Genomic DNA, 22,258 nt, shown 5'->3' on the forward strand with positions numbered 1-22,258 from the left:
TTATAATTCAATTCTGATTAGAAAAATTATGAGCTTAGAAATCATTGTATGCTAAAACGATCATTTTATGATATCCAAAACGTTGAAAACTACTGTCATTAATAATCAAATAATCATATAATAAAAACAAACTTAAGAATTTACAATCTACGAACTATCTTATGATTGTTTGTCACTATTTTGCTCATCACTTAAATTTTTTAAATTCATTAGTTAGGCAGTTTTTTTAACTTTATGACTTTGTGACTTTTTATTTCAAAACTTCTCATCCCTGGTAATGCAACATTAAAACCTGTAAAACAATTTCATAACTTTTTTTGAAGTTCAAATCTCTTAAAAATCATCAAGTTTGTAAAATACAATTACACCATTCAAAATAACTTTTCATTAGATCTGACTTCATTAATATTGTTTTCTATTAAATTTGAATAAATTTGCAACTTTTAAACAAAAAGAACTTAGCTAATTAAATGACCTAATTTTTCAACAAATACGCAAAACAAATCTCATTCATTCTTTTTCATTGTAATCATTTTGTGCTATTTATTTATATTTTGATATTCTCCACTGAATAAATTTACACGAGGAACTAATTTATTTGTCTATACTTATTGTTGGCAATACTGCCACCACATCAAAAACGCCACCAAGCAGCGAACTTTTGAACCTCCAGCTGATATGAGGAAAAGCGACAAAACTTACCAGAGAAAGAAGGAAAATACAAAAATTGTTCCAACGTTCTTTTTTTTCGATTTGATTCTTTTTGTTCGACGAGACCACATGAGCGGAAGAAAATACGAAATTTAAAGTCTTCGTTTTTTTGTATTTTTTCTAAGATAAATAAATAAGTTAAAGGTACAATTGCGAGTTCTATTATTTTTGCTAATTTATGGAATAGATTTTCAACATTTCTTTAAATTTCCTTAAATTCGTCGAAAATCTTAATTAAACGCCGAACAATCGAGAATCAATTTTAAAATGAGCAAAGAAAAAAATCACTTTGAAGGCCATTCCTGTAAGTTATGCGATCAAAAAGATTGCATGGAAATGGTACAATGCGATAAATGCGATAAGTGGTATCATTTCACATGTGTAAAGGTGACTTCAGAGATCGAGAAGGAGGACTGGATATGTCAAGAATGTTTCAACAATCATGACGAGGACGGCAAATCCATAAGATCTAAGGCTCAAACGAAGGGATCATCATCCAAATGTTCAAGACGACATCGCCATAATTTGGCACTTCAACGACTGGAAGAAGAAAAAGAACTGTCAGACAAGAGAGAGAAAGAAGCGCATCAACGTCAAGCAAAGTTAGATAAAGAATATCTAGATAAACGTTTCGAACTCTTAATGAATTTCAGCAGCGAGTCAGAGGCAGAAGATGACGCTGTAGAAACACAGATAATGGCAAAAGAACGTGTTACTGATTGGTTGGAAAAAGAACCAAAAGCTGCAAATGAAAAGCAAAACGACAAAGGGGTAATGAAATTGCCACAACCTGCGCGTACTGCAACTCAACTGAGCATGGAATTCCACCACGAAGTAATCAAATGTCAGAAGCCACAACCTCTGCAAACATCGCTCGCGAACTCAAACCAGAATAGTGGAGATTATAATGCCGGCCGTTCTTACGAACAATGCCATAACAACGAATCTCAACGTCAACATCTGAGACAACGAGAAAACAATCATCTCAATCCTTCAGGGAGTCACTATTTTGAACCAAATCTTCCAACTGCCTACCAACTTGCCGCCAGACAATCACTTCCAAATGAACTACCTATATTCACTGGACGTTCTGAAGAATGGCCCATCTTTATCACCATGTTCGAAGGCACAACGCTCTCATGCGGTTTCAATCAAGTTGAAAATCTTTTGCGTTTGCAAAAATGCCTGAAAGGCAACGCATATGAAGCCGTCCGCAGTAGACTGACACAACCAAAAAATGTTCCTAGAATAATCGAGACCCTCAAGGAGATTTATGGCAGACCCGAAGTAGTTTTAGACTCACTCATAATAAGAGTGCAGAATGAGCCAGCCCCAAGAGCCGATAAACTGGAGTCTATCATCCCATTTGCCTTAGCTGTCGATAACATATGTTCAACAATGGAAGCCTGTGACATGTTCGATCATTTGTACAACCCATCAGTGTTGCGTGCCCTCGTCGAGAAACTCCCACCCACAATAAAACTACAATGGGCATCACATATGGAATCTCTACGCGATGTTAATCTCATCACATTTGGTGACTGGCTAACAAAACTCTCCAGAACTATAAACCGCGTCACATTCACAAGTCCTAATGTAAATACCAAGGCAGAAAGACGTGGTGAAAAAGGTCATGTCAACATACACAACGAAGAGAAGTCGCAGAAAATAAAAACTTGTCGTATATGCCAACAGCAATGTAACAAAATTGAAAGCTGCCAACAATTTAACACCATGACTCTGAATGAGAAGTGGAATGCTGTGAAACAAAACAACCTTTGCAGAACGTGCTTGCATTTCCACCCGAAATCAAGATGCTCAGTGAACTCTAAATGCGGAGTCAACGGCTGCTATTTCCGCCACCATAAGCTACTTCACAACCCAAAGAACGATGCATCCTCAGTCGCACAATGCAATGCTCATCAAAACAAGGCAACTTCAGTTCTGTTCCGAGTCCTTCCAATCATTATCCATGGGCAAAACGGCAAAGTCAAAGTGTATGCCTTTCTTGACGAAGGGTCTTCGCTTTCATTGATGGATGACGCACTCCAGAAAGAATTAGGAATCCATGGACAAGCAGATCCACTTTGCCTCAAATGGACTGGCAATACGCACCGTATGGAAAAGGACTCAAAGATCGTATCCTTGAGTGTGTCTGGGATGAACAGCAAGAAGAAATATCGTTTAAATAACATCCATACTGTAAAGTCGCTTGACCTACCAGTTCAGACAATCTGCATAGACAACTTGGTAAAACGTTATCCGTATTTGAAAGGAATCCCGATCGAACCTTATGAGCAGGCAACACCTAGGATCTTAATTGGCCTCGACAATGCCAACTTAGGATTACCACTGAAATTCAAGGATGGTGGGCGCAACGACCCACTGGCTACGAAGACTCGTCTGGGCTGGGTTGTCTATGGTCCCTACGAAAACGAAACCAGTACTAAACTGCCACCAAAGGTCGACAATCACACCCATGAGAGCTTCCACCATTGCGAATGTGAACAAAGCACAAACATCAAACTCAGCGATATGCTCAAAGATTTCTTTTCATTGGAGAGTCTTGGAATAGTTCCAGTTCAACCTCAAACAACAATGTCAAATGAAGACAAACGAGCCCTTCATATCCTGGAGTCAGAAACCAAACGTGTGAACAACCACTTCGAAACATCGTTGCTCTGGAAGTACGATCACGTGCAACTTCCCAATAGTCGGCCAATGGCAATTCGTCGATTTGAATGCCTACAAAAGAAATTAAGACGTGAACCGTCATTGAGAGAGAATTTAAAACACCAAATTAACGACTACCTTTCTAAAGGATACATTCGGAAGCTGACCCCAGAAGAACTACACGAAGATCATTCCCGCATTTGGTATCTGCCTATCTTCCCAGTCACGAACCCTAACAAACCGGGAAAGATAAGGCTAGTCTGGGACGCGGCAGCCCAGGTTAACGGAGTTTCGTTGAACTCGGTTCTACTCAAAGGACCTGACCAGCTGACTTCATTGATGGGAGTCCTCTACCGATTCAGAGAAAGAAAATTTGCCATATGTGGTGATATTCGTGAGATGTATCATCAAGTTCTCATCAGAAATGAAGACCAACATGCCCAACGATTCTTGTGGTCCCAAGACGATTCCCAATACGAGCCAGATACTTATGTCATGCAGGTAATGACATTTGGTGCAACATGCTCTCCTTCCTCTGCACAGTACGTAAAGAATAAGAACGCTTTAGAGTTCCAAGAAGCTTATCCGAGAGCTGTAAGATGCATCACAACAAATCATTATGTTGACGACTTGCTTGAAAGTGTTGATACGGAGGCCGAAGCACTTCAATTGGCAACTGATGTTTCGATGATTCATAAACACGGTGGCTTCGAAATCGGCAAATGGATTTCCAACTCATCCAAAGTCTTAACGCAACTAGGAGAAAGTTCAACGACGAGCCAACGAAATCTCAACATAAGCGACGCTGAAACAGCCAAGGTACTAGGTTTGTGGTGGTGCACTTCCACAGACTCTTTCAAGTTCATATTAAATCCAATCAACAATGGCATGCTGCAGACGAACCGCAGGCCGACAAAGAGGGAAGTGCTCCGTGTACTAATGTCAATCTTCGATCCATTAGAATTGATAGCAAATTACACAATCTACTTAAAGATACTTCTGCAAGACATTTGGAGAACACCAGTTGAATGGGATGAACCCATAGGCGATGAACACTTCACGCGTTGGCTACGATGGATCAAGCTTCTGAAACAAATTGAAATTATTTCCATTCCTAGATGCTACTTGGACAAACTAAAATTTGACGATGATAGTGAAACTCAATTGCATATATTTGTCGATGCAAGTGACAAAGCGTATGCCGCCGTTGCTTACATCAGGGTGAGCTCAGGAGGCAAAGTCGAATGCAGATTGGTAGGAGCAAAGTCACGAGTGGCACCACTGAAGTTGGTTTCAATTCCTCGACTCGAACTAGAAGCGGCGAGACTTGGATGTCGTTTTTCCGCGTTCATAAAAGAAAACCATTCTATCAAATTATCACGTTCGTACTTCTGGACAGATTCACGCACCGTCTTATGTTGGATACGTTCAGATCATCGTCGCTATCGCCAATTTGTTGCCTTTCGTGTGGGAGAAATAGTTGAAAATACGAACATCAATGATTGGAGATACATACCAGCTAAAGTGAACGTTGCAGATGAATGTACTAAATGGCAAAAAACTCCAACATTCGAATCATCCAGTCGGTGGTACCTTGGCCCATCGTTTTTAAAACATCCAGAAGAAGACTGGCCAGATGACATCCCAAAGACTATTACAACAGATGAAGAAGTCAAGAGTAATCTGTTCATCGACAAATATAAATATAGATCTGAATGCATCATAAACGTCAAACGATTTTCAAAATGGAAACGCCTACTACGATCTCAGGTATATGTTTTCAGATTTATTTTTAATTGCAGGTCGAAAAGAAACAAAGTGCCAAAACGTTTGGGAATAATTTCGAAAGATGAGTACCAAGAAGCTGAAAACTATCTTTATCGCCAAGCACAACTGGAATCATATACCAAAGAAGTAAGAATTCTCGAGGCCAAAGACAACTTACCATATAAAGAGGGAAAAGGGCTTGATGCAAGTAGCAACATTTATACTCTTTCACCGTATTTAGACAACGACAAGATCCTTCGCGTTCGTGGACGAATTGATGCTGCTGTTGGGGTATCACTAGGCATGAAAAGACCGATTCTTCTCGATAGACAGACTTACCTCACCGGTCTTATTATTCAACACTATCATGAGCAATATCATCATTTGAATAATGAGACAGTAATAAATGAGTTACGCCAAAGGTTCTGGATACCAAAGATACGTGTCGCTGTTAAAAATGCAATCAAAAACTGCCAGATGTGCAAGATTAAGAAAGCAGTTCCACAAGCACCGATAATGGGAGATCTTCCAGCAGCAAGGCTCTCAACATTCTCTCGGCCTTTTTCATTTTCCGGAATCGACTATTTTGGCCCAATGACAGTTGCAATCGGAAGACGAACTGAGAAACGCTGGGGTGTGATTATCACTTGCCTAACAACACGAGCCATCCACATCGAACTGGCAAACAGTCTCTCGTCTGATTCTTGCATATTGGCCATAAAGCGTTTCACAGCTAGACGTGGAATTCCATTAGAATTCTTCAGCGATAATGGCACTAATTTCCACGGAGCTGACCGTGAACTTCAGCAAGCGGCAAGTATATCACAGAGCCTGGCTGCAGAATTTACCTGTTCTACCACAAAATGGACTTTCATTCCCCCATCATCGCCTCACATGGGAGGAAGTTGGAAGAGAATGGTTCGAGCAACAAAAACTGTGCTGAAACAAGTTATGCCAACACGCAATCCATCTGATGAACTTTTACATAGCATGATGATCGAAGTTGAACGAATCATTAATTGCCATCCGTTGACATACGTTCCAGTAGAGACTGAAAATGATGAGGCGTTAACACCAAACCATTTCCTTCTTGGATCATCCGATGGAAGCAAAGTTGACAGTATACCAACTGAAGAAGGAATACTCTTGCGAAAAAATTGGATGAAAGTACAGCAATATGCCAATATCTTCTGGAAGCGATGGATCAATGAGTACCTTCCTACTCTCACCCGCAGGACTAAATGGCATGCACCAACAAAACCCATTGAGAAGGGAGATATTGTTATCGTCGTAGATGATTCTAACCCGAGAAATCTGTGGCCGAAAGGACGAATACTGGACACAGTCATCAGCAAGAATAGTGGACAAGTCCGACAAGTTACCGTACAGACAAATTCTGGAATCTACGTTCGCCCAGCAGTTAAAATAGCCGTTCTTGATGTTTTTAAGGATGGTAAGCCAACGAAGGACGTCGTCGTACCGGAGGGGAGTGTTGGCAATACTGCCACCACATCAAAAACGCCACCAAGCAGCGAACTTTTGAACCTCCAGCTGATATGAGGAAAAGCGACAAAACTTACCAGAGAAAGAAGGAAAATACAAAAATTGTTCCAACGTTCTTTTTTTTCGATTTGATTCTTTTTGTTCGACGAGACCACATGAGCGGAAGAAAATACGAAATTTAAAGTCTTCGTTTTTTTGTATTTTTTCTAAGATAAATAAATAAGTTAAAGGTACAATTGCGAGTTCTATTATTTTTGCTAATTTATGGAATAGATTTTCAACACTTATATTAATTTACTCATTATTTTACAAAAACTATGACATTATATTTTTCTATCTATACATTATACTCCCTTAATGTTAAGCTATTAGCTTATACTATAATTTTCCTTATCGCAACTGTTCTGTCTGCAATAGATTGTTGTTAACACACACGATACACTTCATTTTCAAAAAACGATTATCTGTTTACAAAATATTTTATAAAGTCTATAATTCAGGGGAAAAATACACAAATACTCACCGTATTGAGACTTAGTAAATGTGTATTCAAAGTTCAAATAAAAATGAAGTAATAATAACTATACTTAGTATAAATAGTTTAAATGTTCATCGGAATAATTTGAACCCTTAGAAACAACAACTTTTGTTGTTTTTTTTCTTTAATTTAATTGCATTTCCCTTTGATTGTGTCGTTCATTAACTTTAATTAAATTATGTACATGTGTGGATTAATTAATTCGAATTATGCTTTTGGGTATTGATTGTGTCTGGAGGTGTTAAACATTATTACCTGTGTTCTCATTAAGGTAAAACATAGGCATTATGATAAGTTTAACTTAAAGTGAAACGTCCTTGGTTAATGGCAATAGCTTGTTTTTTATTTTTTAAAACAAACACTAAACTTAATCTTTAAACTATAACAAAAAGAAGCTTTTTAAAGCTTTTTGTATAGTGCCATCTGTTATCGAACTACCAAATGAACTACAATTCAAAGGTTTTGAGTAGAAGCTTTCTTATAGATAGAAAAAAGATAGAATGAATTTTCTTAACGTCCTTAATTTTTGTATATTCTTCTACTTCCTAAACACAATAGGGTCATGAATGTTTTGTATTTATTGAACTTCTAAGCGCAATTCTTTCTGCTCTCTCTTTTTTTGCTCTTCATTTCTCTCTTTCTCACCCTATTTTTCTATCTCTTTCTTTCTTGAAAATCTTTGTGAGTATTTGTAGTGACAAATACATAGGAAAAAAAGTTAAAACACGTGCTTAGGAGACATTTTAAGCTTTTACTGACAATGAAGCATTATACGTTTTGTTAGATAGGGTAGATTAAGTTTGATTCATTGTGGTAAGTAAGCACAAGAGGGTATATTATTTTTGTGGCATATAAATTTGTTAAACGAGGAGACGTTTTTATCATGTATTTTTAATCTTTTTAAAATATCTACGACTTCGTATTTGTAGTTTGAATGAACGCATAGACAAGAATCAATATGAAGGTTGGCAGAAAGATAGGCTACAACCTCATGGGAACTTTGATAACATTTCAAAAAATGCAGTTTTGAGTCGTATGATTTTGCTCTTATTGTTAACAATTATAATTAAACTTTTGTCGATTGGAAACAGTTTTTAAAACATTTAAGATAATATATATCATTTTATTGTTTATTAATCAAAATATAAAATTTTGTAACGTCATTTGTAAAAATCTAAACTTATATAATTCTATATTAAATAAAAGTCACATGAATTTTTAATTAAAAGTTGGGGTACAAAACTTCTTGGATAAGCTTCTTTGGAATCAAAATTTTTGAACATTATAGAATTTAGAAATATATGAATTTTTATGATCATAATTGCTTCTTTTCAAGAAAAATAAGACAAGTAAACGCAGGAAGCATTTGAAAAATTTTGTAAGCATACATTTTGTGTGTACAGTAACATTATGGTAAATATCCTCTTTCTACTTCCTATTTAAACGCCTGTGCTTCATTCTAGAAACAAGGGTTTCCAGATTTTATAAAATTATATCGCAGTTCATTTTCTGAATTGAAAATTTTGATCTTATTTGGTATTGTTTGAAAGTTCTATCTTTGAAATGGGATTGAATCTTAATACTATTCTTCCATAAATTTAAATTTAAACTTTGGACGACTCTTAGTTCTAATAACGTTCATGTACAAAAATTTACTTTGCACGATTTCATTATTTGCGGTACTGTAAGAGGACTTTAAGAAAACTGATTAAGCTCTAAAAATTGGAGGTTCGCCAATTGAAATTGATTTTTTTTAAATGAATACAAAAACTTCACTTCTTTTGTCTGGTATTGTCACTGGATAGGACTTTTCAATCCAGTTGGCAAATCTGCGAGTTTCTTCCTAGAGTTTATGTTCAGAAAGTTATTCAAACAAACTTTTGAAAAGTAGAAGAAAATTTCACTCAAAATCTAGGATATCACAAAACAGAAAAAGAACAAGTGAAATCTTAGCCATGAAAAGGTGTGCCTTAAATCAGCCAGTTAATTTTGGCATACAAAAGAAGTGTGGTCCTTCGAAGTAATTTTTTTTAACTGCGATAGGGTTTTTCAATAAGAGGTTTCATTTTAATAAACGAGAAAAACGAGTGATTTTTAACAGAAAATAATGGAGGCTTATTTGAAATTAATGGAGGTTTATTTTTTTGCCAAGAATAAGGTATGCTTTAGCATTAATTGAAAGCAATATTAACCAAACGGTTCACAGCGGCCATGACAGTGGTTGTAGCACCATCTCCTTTTAATGAAATTTTTCCAAATGACCAATGACTCGAAAGCTTCCCAATTTATGCTGTGGAACATTGGCATTAAATCGATTAGATACAAAGAAAAAAGGCTGAACTTGTTTAACCATAAAATTACGTAGGTCAGTTGTTATAACCTCTTTGAAAAATAACATAGTCAGGAAATGTTGTTTGGTAAACTGTAAACTGCAAAACTATCATCATTTTTGCAGTGCGTTTATACAATTTTAATAGGTTTTAAAGCGTTTTCCAATTCATTTTTAGTAATGGCATAGTTTACTATTTATTTAATATCAAAATTTAACAGTTTCTTAAATCGCAGCAATCCAAATAGTGGGCGTTTTTCAACCTCTTATTCGAAAACCCCATCCAATGATATTGAATAAACTTTCCAAATAATTCAAATTATTTCGGCTTTTGTTATGGTTTGTATATATGTTAGTCTTTTTAAGGGTGTTATTTTTAACTGCGGTACATGAAAAGTAAATGGCATGTAATGCATTCGTAAAAAAATAAAAACTCAAGATTGTGATCAAACAAGAAATTACGATGGAAGAGAAGTTGAGAAAAATAGGCGATTTTGTCCATCTATTTGTCTATTCTCCCCTTTACAGCCTAAACAATTGGGTCCATTGACTTCAATCCTAAAATTTAAGGTTTAAAGCAGACTCATATTATTTCTTTTTTAACATTTTTTAAGACCAAAAAGAACAGTAGTCTTCATACAAACTTTTCGATCAAAAACATAAATTTTAAATTTTCTTAACTCGGCTTCTTTAAATATACAAAAACATAGGCTTGGAAAAATACCCACTAAGGTCTTATATTAATTATGTCGATATTTGTCCAAATGTCTGTCAGATTTTAAAAAAGATATTAAAAAACATCAAAAACATGTCAAAATTTTTGAATAAAATTCAAATATAAAATATTTATTTATAAGCACTAAATAATTGCGAACCAAAAGAATCGAAAAAATGTATTTAATCAAATTTTATTTAAAAATAACTATTGAAACAATTGTTTAAAAAAAAATGAACGCATTAAAGTTTTTTGTTTTAACGACAAACTTATCTGGCAGGTATGTTTTGTTATCTTAAAATATAGGAACTATTTTCAAGCAGAAATCCTTTTTGTACAAGTCAGTGCGGCTCAGTCTTCCATTTTATTCTAGTTAAATTTAAGACTTAAGTTAAGCTTATATTGACTTCTAAAAATTGTTGAAACCATTTTAATTGACAAAAATTTTTGTAAATTAAGCTTTGAGTCTTAAACTGTTCAAAAATGTTTACTATATATTAATTATTTATATAAATTTCAAGTATTTTTAAAGTATTACAAAAATATACAAAATGTGTTGAATTATTTTTTGTATTTAAGTCTAACAGTCTACAAATTAAAGTTCCAAGTTCTAATTCCCGTCATTATCTTACAATGTACACTATAAAACGACAAACTGTTTTACGTCATTAAGTCCAAAATGTATTAATTACAACTTAATTATAATTCATGAGATCTTATTAAAAGAGCATTACAATTAAAAAAAAAAAAAAAAAAAAAAAAATCAAATCAAATGACTTAAACTATTATTTGTTTTAATTTCACCATATTAAGAAATAAAGATATATATTTATTTATTTTAACCTTAAACTTGTTTTCATATTATTTGATCTCTTTCAAGGGGTTAAGAGAACTCTGATGTTTATATTTTTTAAAATGTTTGCTTGTAGAAGCAAAGCAACTAAATCTTCGCTACTGTATCTAGATACTAATCTTTTCTACCTTATAATCATTTAACAAATAAAACTTATTGTTCTTGTCATTGAAATACCTATTTCATTGTTGCAACTTTTTATTAATTGATTAAAACTTTCCACTTCCACTCCCATTAGTTTCAGTTCCAGCTTCAGTTTTAACATCAGGTAAACATGAAATATGCCAATGCCAATCTAAGCTTGCAAATTCAAAGACAAAACATTTATTACGATACAATCTACAACAGTAAAATTATTTGAAAAAGTTTATTAGTTCATCTATTTACCACCAGGATTGTATCTTTTAAAGCTTTTTGAATCATTCTCTTAACCTGCTCTCTTTGAAATTGAAATTTTTATAATTCTCTTCAAAATTCAATGTGCATTCTTTTTATCAATAATAATTGTATACCATGAAAACACATCCAGAATAAGACAAATGGTTGTGTTCATAGTGTTTGTATCCAATCCCCCTCCCCCAATCCTCCTCTCTTAACCTTCTTCAGTAATCACACTCTCAGATGGCGCACGTGGTATAAAAACGTGATATCGAAATGACATCAAAACAAACCAACGTGTATCTTTACATAGGTTTATGTGCAACGTGTTTTGTTGTTGTTGTATCTATCTATCTCATTTATTTTTCTTTAGGCAAAAATTTATACTCATAAAGATACTTATATATAGGTATGCATAGATATTTATTTCAAAGCTACAAATTGATTATACTTTAATCGAATGAGTGAGATGAATCCGGGATAGGAATATATAGAAGGAAGGTGCCTTTTTAGAAGCAACTAGTTGTTGTTCTATCTCAAAATGATTGTTGAAGATGTTAAGAAGATAAAGTACTTTAACCCACAAAATTATCGGGCTTAAAATCAGGGTATAGGTATACCAAACATCTACAAAGTTATCTTATAATACTCCTTTGAAGGGATTTATTATTATTGTATCTTCTATACGAGATGTTACTAAATCTTAAGCTCAACTCAACCCTACACAAGGATGAATTATGATTTGATCCGCACTAATTTAAAAAAAAAAATCCATTTATTCATAAATGTATCTATGAGCGAATAGAAGAAGATTCGTTTTAATTGAAAAAAATAACAACGAAAACTGTAAAAAGATACAAAAGTATCTATGAATCTATAGCGTGCGAGTGGGGTTGCATATAGATTAACACGATGATGATTATTTTGCACCCCATCAGCACAGCCAGCAGCAGCAGTAGCTTTGTGAATTGTGATGATCTGAGAGCGAGAAAGAGATGACTCCACCACGAGAATTGGAATTGGAATAGAAGCACCAATATAGGAGGAGGAGGTTTAAGTATAGCACTAGGTAAGGTTGTGCTGCGATGTATACTGTGAGCCTTGTGTGGCTATCCACGTGCTTAGAACGTTACTAGACAGTAGGTTTCAGGTCATACTGAGATCCGCGTGACTTATAAAAAGCCCAGTGCAAGTTTTCCGCACATATAGTGTATATATGAGCTACGACGAGTATGCATTTCACATTCTATACTCTGATATACTTATACCCACAATATAAATGATTTTGAATGTGGGGTTTTTATATAGAGAGAGAGAAAAACAACAACTACAAAACGTTAAAGCTTAAGCTAGGTACAAATATCTATCTATATACAAAACTGTGTGATGTGTTCTAAGAGAGTTAAAGAGAGAGCATTAGGGTAAAAGAAGGGGGGCTGCGGGTGTTGGATTCGGGCATTCAAGCATTCGGCATGGCAAAAAGCCGTGTATCTCAATGTGTACTTTTGGTTTTGTAGATTTGGAAAACTCCACCCCGTTTAGAAAAAGACTTGTTGTGCTGTGCATATATTTTTTGTTTTTCTTTTCAAATCCAACAAACCAATCTATCTATACAAATTGCCACTTTGACACCGTCATACACCGAGTTCGGTCTCTTCTCATAAGCTTGCTAATATTTTTATTAAATATCTATACACAACAAACTTAGATACTTTTATAAAATTATAAGAAAAACTTACTAAGTTTACTTTCCTCTAAAGCATAGCTTTGTTTTGTTTTGTTGAGATTATCGCGATAGCTATGAACTTTTGTTTCTTAGCTTAGAAAAAAATTTAAAGGAAAATTCAAATTATATATCTACATACTCAAATATATAATATACAAGCGCAGTGTTTTGTATTTTGAATATTATTTCGCGGATTTGACGACGCGATTGAAACGACCACACGTCGTTGTCGTTATATTGTCACCCGTCTTACCTTGTTTCGCGTTTATAGTCATTTTTCGTTGGTCGTCTTGCGTTTTTTTAAACCCCTTTAGAAAAAGGGTGACCCCTCGTCCCTCACCTCCTCCAACCAACCCATCATCAGCCGACGTTCGTCGTAGTCGTCGTCTAATCTGAACCGACATTTTGCTGCTGCTTTTTATTTTCAAAACAAACTTATAGATACATTATATAGCGCTCAAAGTGTAAATTCTAGCTGGTGGCTCGTGTGGCTCTCTTTTTTCAACTACTATAGTTCTCTGGTGCAATTTAGAAATATAGATTTGATTCCAGTTCGTTTTGTATCTTCTCAACTTGAAGATCCATAATAATTACCGTTTTTTTTTAAATTTAAGTGCAAAAGCGCGCATTTAATACAATTTTCGTTGTAAATTGTATTTTTAAACAAAAACAAAATAAATCAAAGTAAATTTTTCGAGTGAAACTTAAAAAAATTAAACAAAATAGTGAAAAAATAATATTTAAAAGATACAAAATTAAAACAAAATTTATCGTCGCTGAAATTAATTAAAAATTAAAATAAAATACAAATCTCTTAACAAATGGGTTTCTTATTAAAGTTATGGTTTTGTGTTTAAAGTTTCAACGATATATCTTCAAACAAAAATAAGATTAAAAATTTCATAAAATAAAAAAAATACCTTACAAAATTTTATTTGTTTTTTATCAAAACTAAATAATTTTAAATAATTAATAAGGTATTTATTGCGATCAAATAAAACCTATTGACACAAGAATATAATGTATTTGAAATTATTAAGTGAATTTAAACAAAAATATAAAAATTAAAATTAAAATAAAATGAAGAAGAAGTGTTTTGTGATGCATTTTAAGATTTTAAAACAAAACAAAATTGTTTATGTTATATAAGAGAGAAAAAATATGTATATTTATTTAAAATTTCCATAAAATTGTTTTGTTAATTTTATTTGGTCGCAATAACGTCAATTTTTTTATATTCTACATTTAAAAAAAAGAAGAAAAAAATCACTAAAAATTGAATTGGTGCTTGCAAATAATAATTTTGAACAAGGAGGGAAAGATGTGTGTGTTTAATTAATCGCTGATTAGAGTCTGTTAAACTATCAATTTTATTTTATGTAACATATTTTATTAGGCAAGCTAATGGCTGAAACCTTATAAGGTTCAGTTTTTTTAAAAAGATCAAATTTGGTTTATTGAGTTTTTTTAGTATTTTTTTGATTTTAAAAATCTCATCGTCCAAAATTTGTATCACCTTTATTCAAAAAGAAAATGTTCATAAAAGTGCCATTTAAAATTGTTTCTACGTGATTTGAAAACTGAACTTATGATTACCTTTTCTCTATAAAATTTAAACCTCATTATTTTACTTCTAAAAACAATGGTAGGATTTTTTAGTTGAATCTTTGATTGATTTTGTTTTAGTATTGAATTTTTTGATAAAAGCTCAAAAACAAGCTTAAAAACACATTTTTGTTAAGGAATTTTAGATTTGGAGTTGGTATACGAAAAGCAATCCAGCAAAATGGGATACACATAGATACAAATTTAATTCTGCACATAAATCGTACGAGAACGTTGTGTGAATGTTGTAACCGATGAGTTTCTATTCAACCAAAATTTACTGATGATCGATAAACTATCGTATTTTCAATTGAATTAAATTAAAACAGATCCTGAAAATTGCAAATACTTCTGCAAGATATCTAATTTTGTGCAATTATTCAATAAGTAAAATTCCCTGGACACGAGGTTTATGTGGCAACAAAACAAAAAATTTCCGAACATATCGACAAATAACTTCAATACTTCATACTTCCCCTTTTTTGTGGGATAACTTTTAAACATCATTACCTTTAGATAAGTCAACAATTTTGTTCTGATTTTTAACTCAGACTGTTTCGAATTATTAAAAATTGAAAACTGCTCTTAATAAGATATTTGAAAGTTTTTGCAATCAATTTTTTAGTGAGCATATAATAGAAGCTTAAAGTAGTAACCTAGCATTTATACATTCTTTTAGCTGAGCATACGTTTTGTATCCAGCCTTAGAGTTTTTTTTAAAAATCTCGCCTTTTAGAAAGTTAAACATATGTACATTATTATTAAATAATTTCAGTTTGTTTTTCTTTTGCATTTGGTTTATAAAATTTTATTAAGACCCAAACAAATTAAGCAACAAATCACGTTTCTTATGGTATCAGGAAATTGATTTGTAAGTTTCCATAAATACTATTTCTGAATTTGTGACTTAACAAACACAAAAAATCTGATAGAAATTTAAGCTTCTATCTAAAAAAGAAATTTAAGTACCTTAAATAATAAGAGAGCAGAAATATTACACAAACGTGAACATTTTATTTCTCACATTGAATCCAAAACCAATATTGTCTGACTTTGTAACCTGACAAACCAAAAGGATCTGACAGAAATGGAAATTTCCATCCTCAAAAGTAATTTAAATGCGTTAAATAATAATATAATAATAATATTACTAGTAAACTTTATATACTTCATATTGTTTCGAAAAATGATGTTGATTAGATTTCCTTCAATTTGTGATATAACACACCAAAAATGTGACAGGAATTTAAGCTTTTGTCTTTAAAAGAATTTTAAATGTCTTCATTAATGCAAGAACAAAAATATTCCACATACGCCCTAGTGATTTTTTTACTTATAACAACAATAATCAGTAAATTTGTTTTTAATTTGAGACTTGATAAACTAAAAGAGAAGCTTCTATCTTCGAAAGAAATTTAAATGCCTCAAACAATAAACTAACAAAAATGTTACACTTACGCCCTATTGAACTTTTTGTACCTTAAATTATTTCCAAAATAACATAAAACAGAATTTCTTGACTTGTGACATAAAAAAGCTTACACAAATTGAATCTATTATCTTCCAAAATACATGTCAATATCTTAAATAATCAAAACCTATACAAAAAATATTCCACATACGCCCTAGTGAAAATTTTTCATAATTATTACATATTAATTGATATTCTTCATACGCCTCAGTAAACGTTCTTATATTGAATTCAAAATGAACATAGAAAATAATTTTCTATTCTATTTATTAAAATATACTTTAAAAAAAATCACTGACTCATTCAATAATATGAGCTTCATAAATATTGAAAAAAAAGTATAGGTAATTAAAAATTGCAAGCATCAATCAATTGAGATTTTTTTTCAAATTTCAAATCAAATTCAGTTAATATCTATCTGGCTCGTTTTTAAGCTTGATATTTTATTCTGTTTTTGATGAGAATAACCCATTTTAATTCTTTAGAAAAAAACAACAACAAACATTTATCGATATTACCACAAAAGTGAGAAAATTCAACAAGAGAAAGATTTTAAAACCCATAAATTCAAGTTTCTCCACTGTGTTATCAAATTCAATGATGTAATCTGTAACCAAGTTTATAAGCCCCGAAATATCTTCAAACAAAAAAAAAAACAATCTTTTCAGGAAAAACTTAGTTGTTCCAAAGAAAAAAACATTTTAAAGAAAGCATGGCTGCCGAAACAGGTTCATGCAATCAATTCTTTAACGATCATGGAAATTCGGCCTTGAGTAATTATTTCCAACAGCTGTCTTCCCCATCGGCTGGCAGTAATGCTGGAAGTGCCTCGAGTGTTGGCTCTGCTGGCAACAACGCCAATAATAATAACAATGGTGAAGTTGGAAATTCGAATGAAAATTCTCAAAACCACTCAAGTGGGAGTAGCACAAGCTCAGTGAGTTCCACCAACTCCCGTTTACATAGTTCAAATTCGAATGCATCTGGAAATGCATCATCAGGGAATCAGTGGAATGATCTTTCATCAAATCAATCACAACACCAACAGCATCAACAACAACACCAACAGTTATCCCAGCATCAGCACCAACAGCAGCAGCAACAACAACAGTCGCACTCCTCAGGGCCACAACTGTCGGTAACACCAGCAGCGTCACACCATCACCATCCCCACCACCCGCACCATCTATCGGCGATTTCGCTAACGCAAAATCTACCCGCTGCCGCAAACACCCACTCCATATTCGGAACGGGCAACTTCCATTACAAAACAAACAACTCATGGACGATTCCCAGCTTGTCGTGCTATCAGCGGATCTACAACGATTCACAGCATTATCAGCGCAGTTTTCATCCCACAGATGCATCTTGTAATCCGCACAGCAACACTGCAGCCGCCGCCGCAGCAGCAGCAGCGGCAGCCGCATCAGCAGCGCCCCCTGTCAATGAGAATCTGTTGACTAATCACCATCATCACCAGCAACCGCATCATCCACATCATCATCATCATCCCCATCATGGAAGCGTCGGCGTTGGCGGCGGCGGTGGTGCCGGTGGCGTACCCAGTGCAAAAAGGTTTCAACCACCACCTACTTCAGGTTAGTAGAAAAAAAAACAAACAAAGATCTTTTCAAAAAATCCAACAAGACGTCGACCGACGACGACGTCTTACGTAGGTTGATAATCATCAACCCTTTTGATTGATTGATCGTAGTGCGTCAATAAACCTATGACTACAAGCGGGAGGAGTAAATAATACTCTTTGCATTTGTAATTAATATTAGCGTTGTAAATAATGATCGTAAATATATTTAAGCAAAATCAAGATGAGGCCCTCTATAGAAATTAGAAGTGCAGGCTTTAATTAAATTCCAAATAATTTTCATTCTGATCAGTAAAATTGTTTGTTCAACAAAAAACGTAAAAACGACACGAAATGTAACGATCAGTGCAGTTTTGACGTCATGGCAAATTTTTACCTAAGCTAACAAACTTTGCAGTAGGTTACTTTTTTTGTTTTTGAAAAAGTATTCGAAAAACCTATAAAACTTGTGTTATCATAGGTCATTGAAGTGTTTATTTAGAAAGACCCTATAAACACCGCGGGTGTACTATAGACTAAATAGCGAGAGAGTAAGTTTGAGAGAGAGAACGACCAATAAAAGGGCTTTGGCACGTGTGAAAATACCTACAAACTGGGAAGTCACCTTTAAGGTATTATCTTAAAGGGTAATTCAAAACAACAAATTGAAAAAAAAAACTATCACGATGAGGAAACATGAAATCCATATTTTCGAGGTGGTTAGCAACATCTTTATAGTTAGTGCAGGGTTTTCAAAAAACAAACATTTTATTTATTTTTTCAAGAGCGATACTAAAGTATACGTAGTTTAGGTTTATCTTAATTATGAGTAAATTTAAACAATTGTTTAAAAAAACACAAAAACAAAAACAACAAAACTTTAGGCCAACATTTTTAAGTGATTTATAACCTAAACACATGACATGCACTCGTTATTATTATTATTATTATTATTATTATTATTATTAATTTTTTTTTTTTGAAGTATGACGTTATTTGATCTTTTGTTTTTGAAGTAATTCAGTTCAGTGGTTATTGCTGCACACGGTTGTTTTTCGTGTTGGGAATATAAGTTTTTTATACTACATACTTATAGAGAGACTTTGGAAAATCTAGAATTTTTTTATCAGTTTAATAGTTTATTATTAATTTGTTTAGTTTTTTTATTTTTCAAACACTTGTTGCCGACATCATTTTAATAAAATAAAATAATCGGTGCATTGTGTTTAACACAAAAAATGGCGCCTCCAAATACTTGACTAGTTGAGGAGGTTTTTTTAGTTCGTTTTGTTTGTTAATGTAGGAAACTTTGACGGCGCGTGGCTTGAGCTTTTTGGTTTTGAAATTAAAGTTAGTTGGGTACAACAATGTTTTAATAGAACAATCAATGATCGAGGAAATTTATTTGTTGTTTTTTTTTCAAGCAGCTGTTAACTTTACATGAAGAGTGGTCAGTTTATTAGCTGAAGTTAGTACACATTACTTTTCGAGAAAGTTATGCAAAGAACTTCAACACTGTTTGAATTGTTGCTTATCAAAGCCAGTGCCAAAGTTATCTGTTCAAACTTTCGACACATTGAGATCATAGCTACCTCAATTTTAAGAGAATGATCTATCAGCTTAATTTTTACTGTCAAATACTTTTAGATTTTTCATGACCTTTTTTGATTGTATCAAAACGTTTAAACCTTATTATTGATATTGCAAGTTCAAGGCCTTGTAAGTAATAAAAACAAAAGTTGAAAATTAAGGTAACATCTGAAATTGTCAGGGTAAAAATATTGTAAGTCGAATTTAAAACATGTTAATATCAAATGATGCTCTGTTTAAAATGTTTTTTTTTTTTTTTGTATCTGAATCTTTGGAAGCCTTATAAGGTATGCTTTCAGGGCTCTCTAATAACTTTTGGAATATTTTACTAGTTTCGATTTATTTTAAAAAATAGTACGATACATTTTATCAAGAAATGATTCTGCAAAAAAAGTTTCATTTTGATTCGAATAAAACACTAGTATTTTTAAGACAAATTAATGGATATTTATTTCATTTAAAAAAAGAATGTTCATCATTAATAATGAAAAAAAAGATAACATTCAAATGGACTCCAAGACTACACAGATGCAGCGCAATAACTTTTTCATGAAATTGTCGACTTTTAATTCGCTCATTCACAAATTTCATTTTAAAGGTTTGCAGTTAATTGTGGAGTTTTGAAAAAAAGTCATTTAATGTCAAATCACAAGATATTGGTATTCAATTGTAATCACCACTTTAAGATATAAGACGGTCAGGAATCTTTTCTTGCACAACTCCGAACTGTGACTGCAAAAATGTTCAAACTTTTGCTTGTCAATGATTTCAACGATTTGTTCCATTTTTCGTAATGACATAGTTTTAACTTGTCAAATCCCATATTGACAGCTCTGAAATTGAAAACTTTTCAAATACTGGACTTTTTAAAATGAAACCCTTTATTGGAAATTCCTTAATTTAACACAATTTATATTAAACACACTTCTTATCTCTTATCCGAACGGCTTATTCGGATAAGAGATAAGAACTGTGGGTCCCCTCTATTCCTGTTGTCGGTCATTTCGGGAATATAAGGTAAAAAGTACTCTTTGAGGATTTTTCAATTCCTCGTAAGAGTCAATACCTGTGAACAAAACCTTGAATGGCACTGGTGGGCATTGAATTTATGACTTTTAGTTTGACAGTCTTTCGCACTAACCATAAAAGCCATGGGTATTAACATTTTTATTTAAATTTCTAAATTTTTAAAATAATTATCATTAATGAAATTTTCAACAACAAATTTCTGATTTATCAGATGAATTTGACGAAAATTCGATTCATTATGAGATTTCATAATGTTAAATATAGCAAATAAAAAACTTTGATTCACTTTAGTCAAAACCTTAACGTCAAAAGTTCTTGACAGTTGTGGTTTTTTCGTAAGTTGAGCTAAACTGCTAAGATAATGAAATTTTAGACCACAGAAAAAGCTAAATTGCCTAAGTTGGTTTTGCGAAATTATCAATGATTGTAAATAACGAATCAAGTGTTATAAGTCAACATTTTTAAAATTCCACTCATTTAGAGACTCACATTTTAATGTTCAAAAAGTAAAATTTGTTGCACATGTTTCTCCATTTAAAGCAAATCACAATCAATTTTGGGTTTCCCAAGCTTTTTCTTTGAGCAGAATGTTCGATTTATCGTTCATAAAATCAATTAAATTCGTAAGTACGACAAAAGTTTAATGAAGCCAAAAGTTTTTAAAACTATTAAATTCGAAGGATATGTTCCATTTCACCTGGTATATCACACGTTATTCACAAAGTCCTTATGTTTTTAATTTGATGCCCATCATTCACTTTTAAGCTTAGTTTTGGACGTACAATCAAGTAAAAAGATTCTTTTCCGAACCGGACATAAAGAATGTGAAATGCTTTACCCAACTTCTGTTTTTTCTCGCTCTTATTTTGATATTTAAATATTTCAATGTGCACCTTTATCTTCTTTTAAGTTCTTTCTTATTTTGCTAAGAATCGCATTGTGTTTCTTCCTTAAAACCCTTAAGTGTTGCAAATAAAACATTATTTAAGTAAATGTATTCCAATTTTTCGTATGATGTTCCTTTTAAACTGAAAAAAACATGGTCCTTCAAAATTTGTTTTTCATTGAGCCACATTATGGTTTGACAAAGGGATGATTGGTGCCGATTTTTTTAAAACAATTTCGAGTCTCAAACTTTTAAATAGTCTAAAGTGGTTGAATTTTTTAATCATTCCTATGTGAATATTCATAAATAGGCCAGAGTGAAGAACCCTTCAGTTTTCCATCAAATATAAAGAATACAAGTATAAGACAAGTTATAAATACAAGTCATGGCATTTTGTTGTTTTTACAACGCGCTTTTTAGCAAACTCAAGCCTAAATAAAAGTAAAAACTAATTTCCAACCGAAAATAGATTTGCCGTCTACATATATAAAAATATCCCAGCTTATTATAGACATTATGTACCAATAGTGCAAATTTATTTATTTAAAAATATCATGCCTATAATTATGACCGCAAAACTTGCACATAGTGACAACTAACAACAATAAAAAAAAAACTACAACAATCCATCGCTTCTAGTTTAATTTGCTTGAATGAACAAAAAAAAATTAATTTTTGTTGTTGTTGTTTATATATTTTTAAGTTCAATCAAATAAGCCAACCAAACCAACTAAACAACCCCTATATTATTTCCATTCACTTGGGGAGCTTTCGCACGTGTTTTAGAAATTGCACATTTTTTCGCCCAAGACTCAAACTTGATCAAAAAATGTGTTTTTATTTAACCTTTCGAATACGAAGAAAAAAATATAAATTCTAAAGAATATCTGACAACCCAAGAA

The 22,258-nt window shown here is 32.8% G+C and overlaps 3 protein-coding genes across 13 annotated transcripts in view; 2 read left to right on the plus strand and 1 right to left on the minus strand.

The window, feature by feature from the left end:
• The window catches only part of LOC129945531 (RNA-binding protein 45), a 292,274-nt gene that overhangs the window by 41,247 nt on the left and 228,769 nt on the right, over positions 1-22,258 (minus strand). The gene's annotated exons all lie outside the window — the stretch shown is intronic.
• Positions 1,048-6,711, plus strand: LOC129945282 (uncharacterized). The gene has a single exon (XM_056054939.1). The coding sequence runs from the start codon at positions 1,048-1,050 to the stop codon at positions 6,709-6,711; it is 5,664 nt and encodes a 1,887-aa protein (XP_055910914.1).
• Positions 13,894-22,258, plus strand: part of LOC129945529 (transcription factor VBP) — a 57,017-nt gene continuing 48,652 nt past the window's right edge. For 3 of the 11 annotated variants that reach the window (XM_056055320.1, XM_056055330.1, XM_056055326.1), the window contains exon 1: positions 14,813-17,867. In XM_056055320.1, the coding sequence (XP_055911295.1) occupies positions 16,982-17,867 (886 nt within the window). In that variant the 5' untranslated portion in view covers positions 14,813-16,981. Of the gene's footprint in view, positions 14,038-14,153; positions 14,171-14,236; positions 17,868-22,258 lie in introns of those variants that run through there. The other 8 variants (XM_056055327.1, XM_056055328.1, XM_056055321.1 and 5 more) reach the window with 7 other exon arrangements.

Source organism: Eupeodes corollae, chromosome 2 (assembly GCF_945859685.1).
Source record: "Eupeodes corollae chromosome 2, idEupCoro1.1, whole genome shotgun sequence".
Classification (NCBI taxonomy): domain Eukaryota; kingdom Metazoa; phylum Arthropoda; class Insecta; order Diptera; family Syrphidae; genus Eupeodes; species Eupeodes corollae.

What these genes read in the sequence shown, in the direction of transcription:
- LOC129945282 (XM_056054939.1), top strand. Translation starts at nt 1,048, where the DNA reads ATGGTACAATGCGATAAATGCGATAAGTGGTATCATTTCACATGTGTA.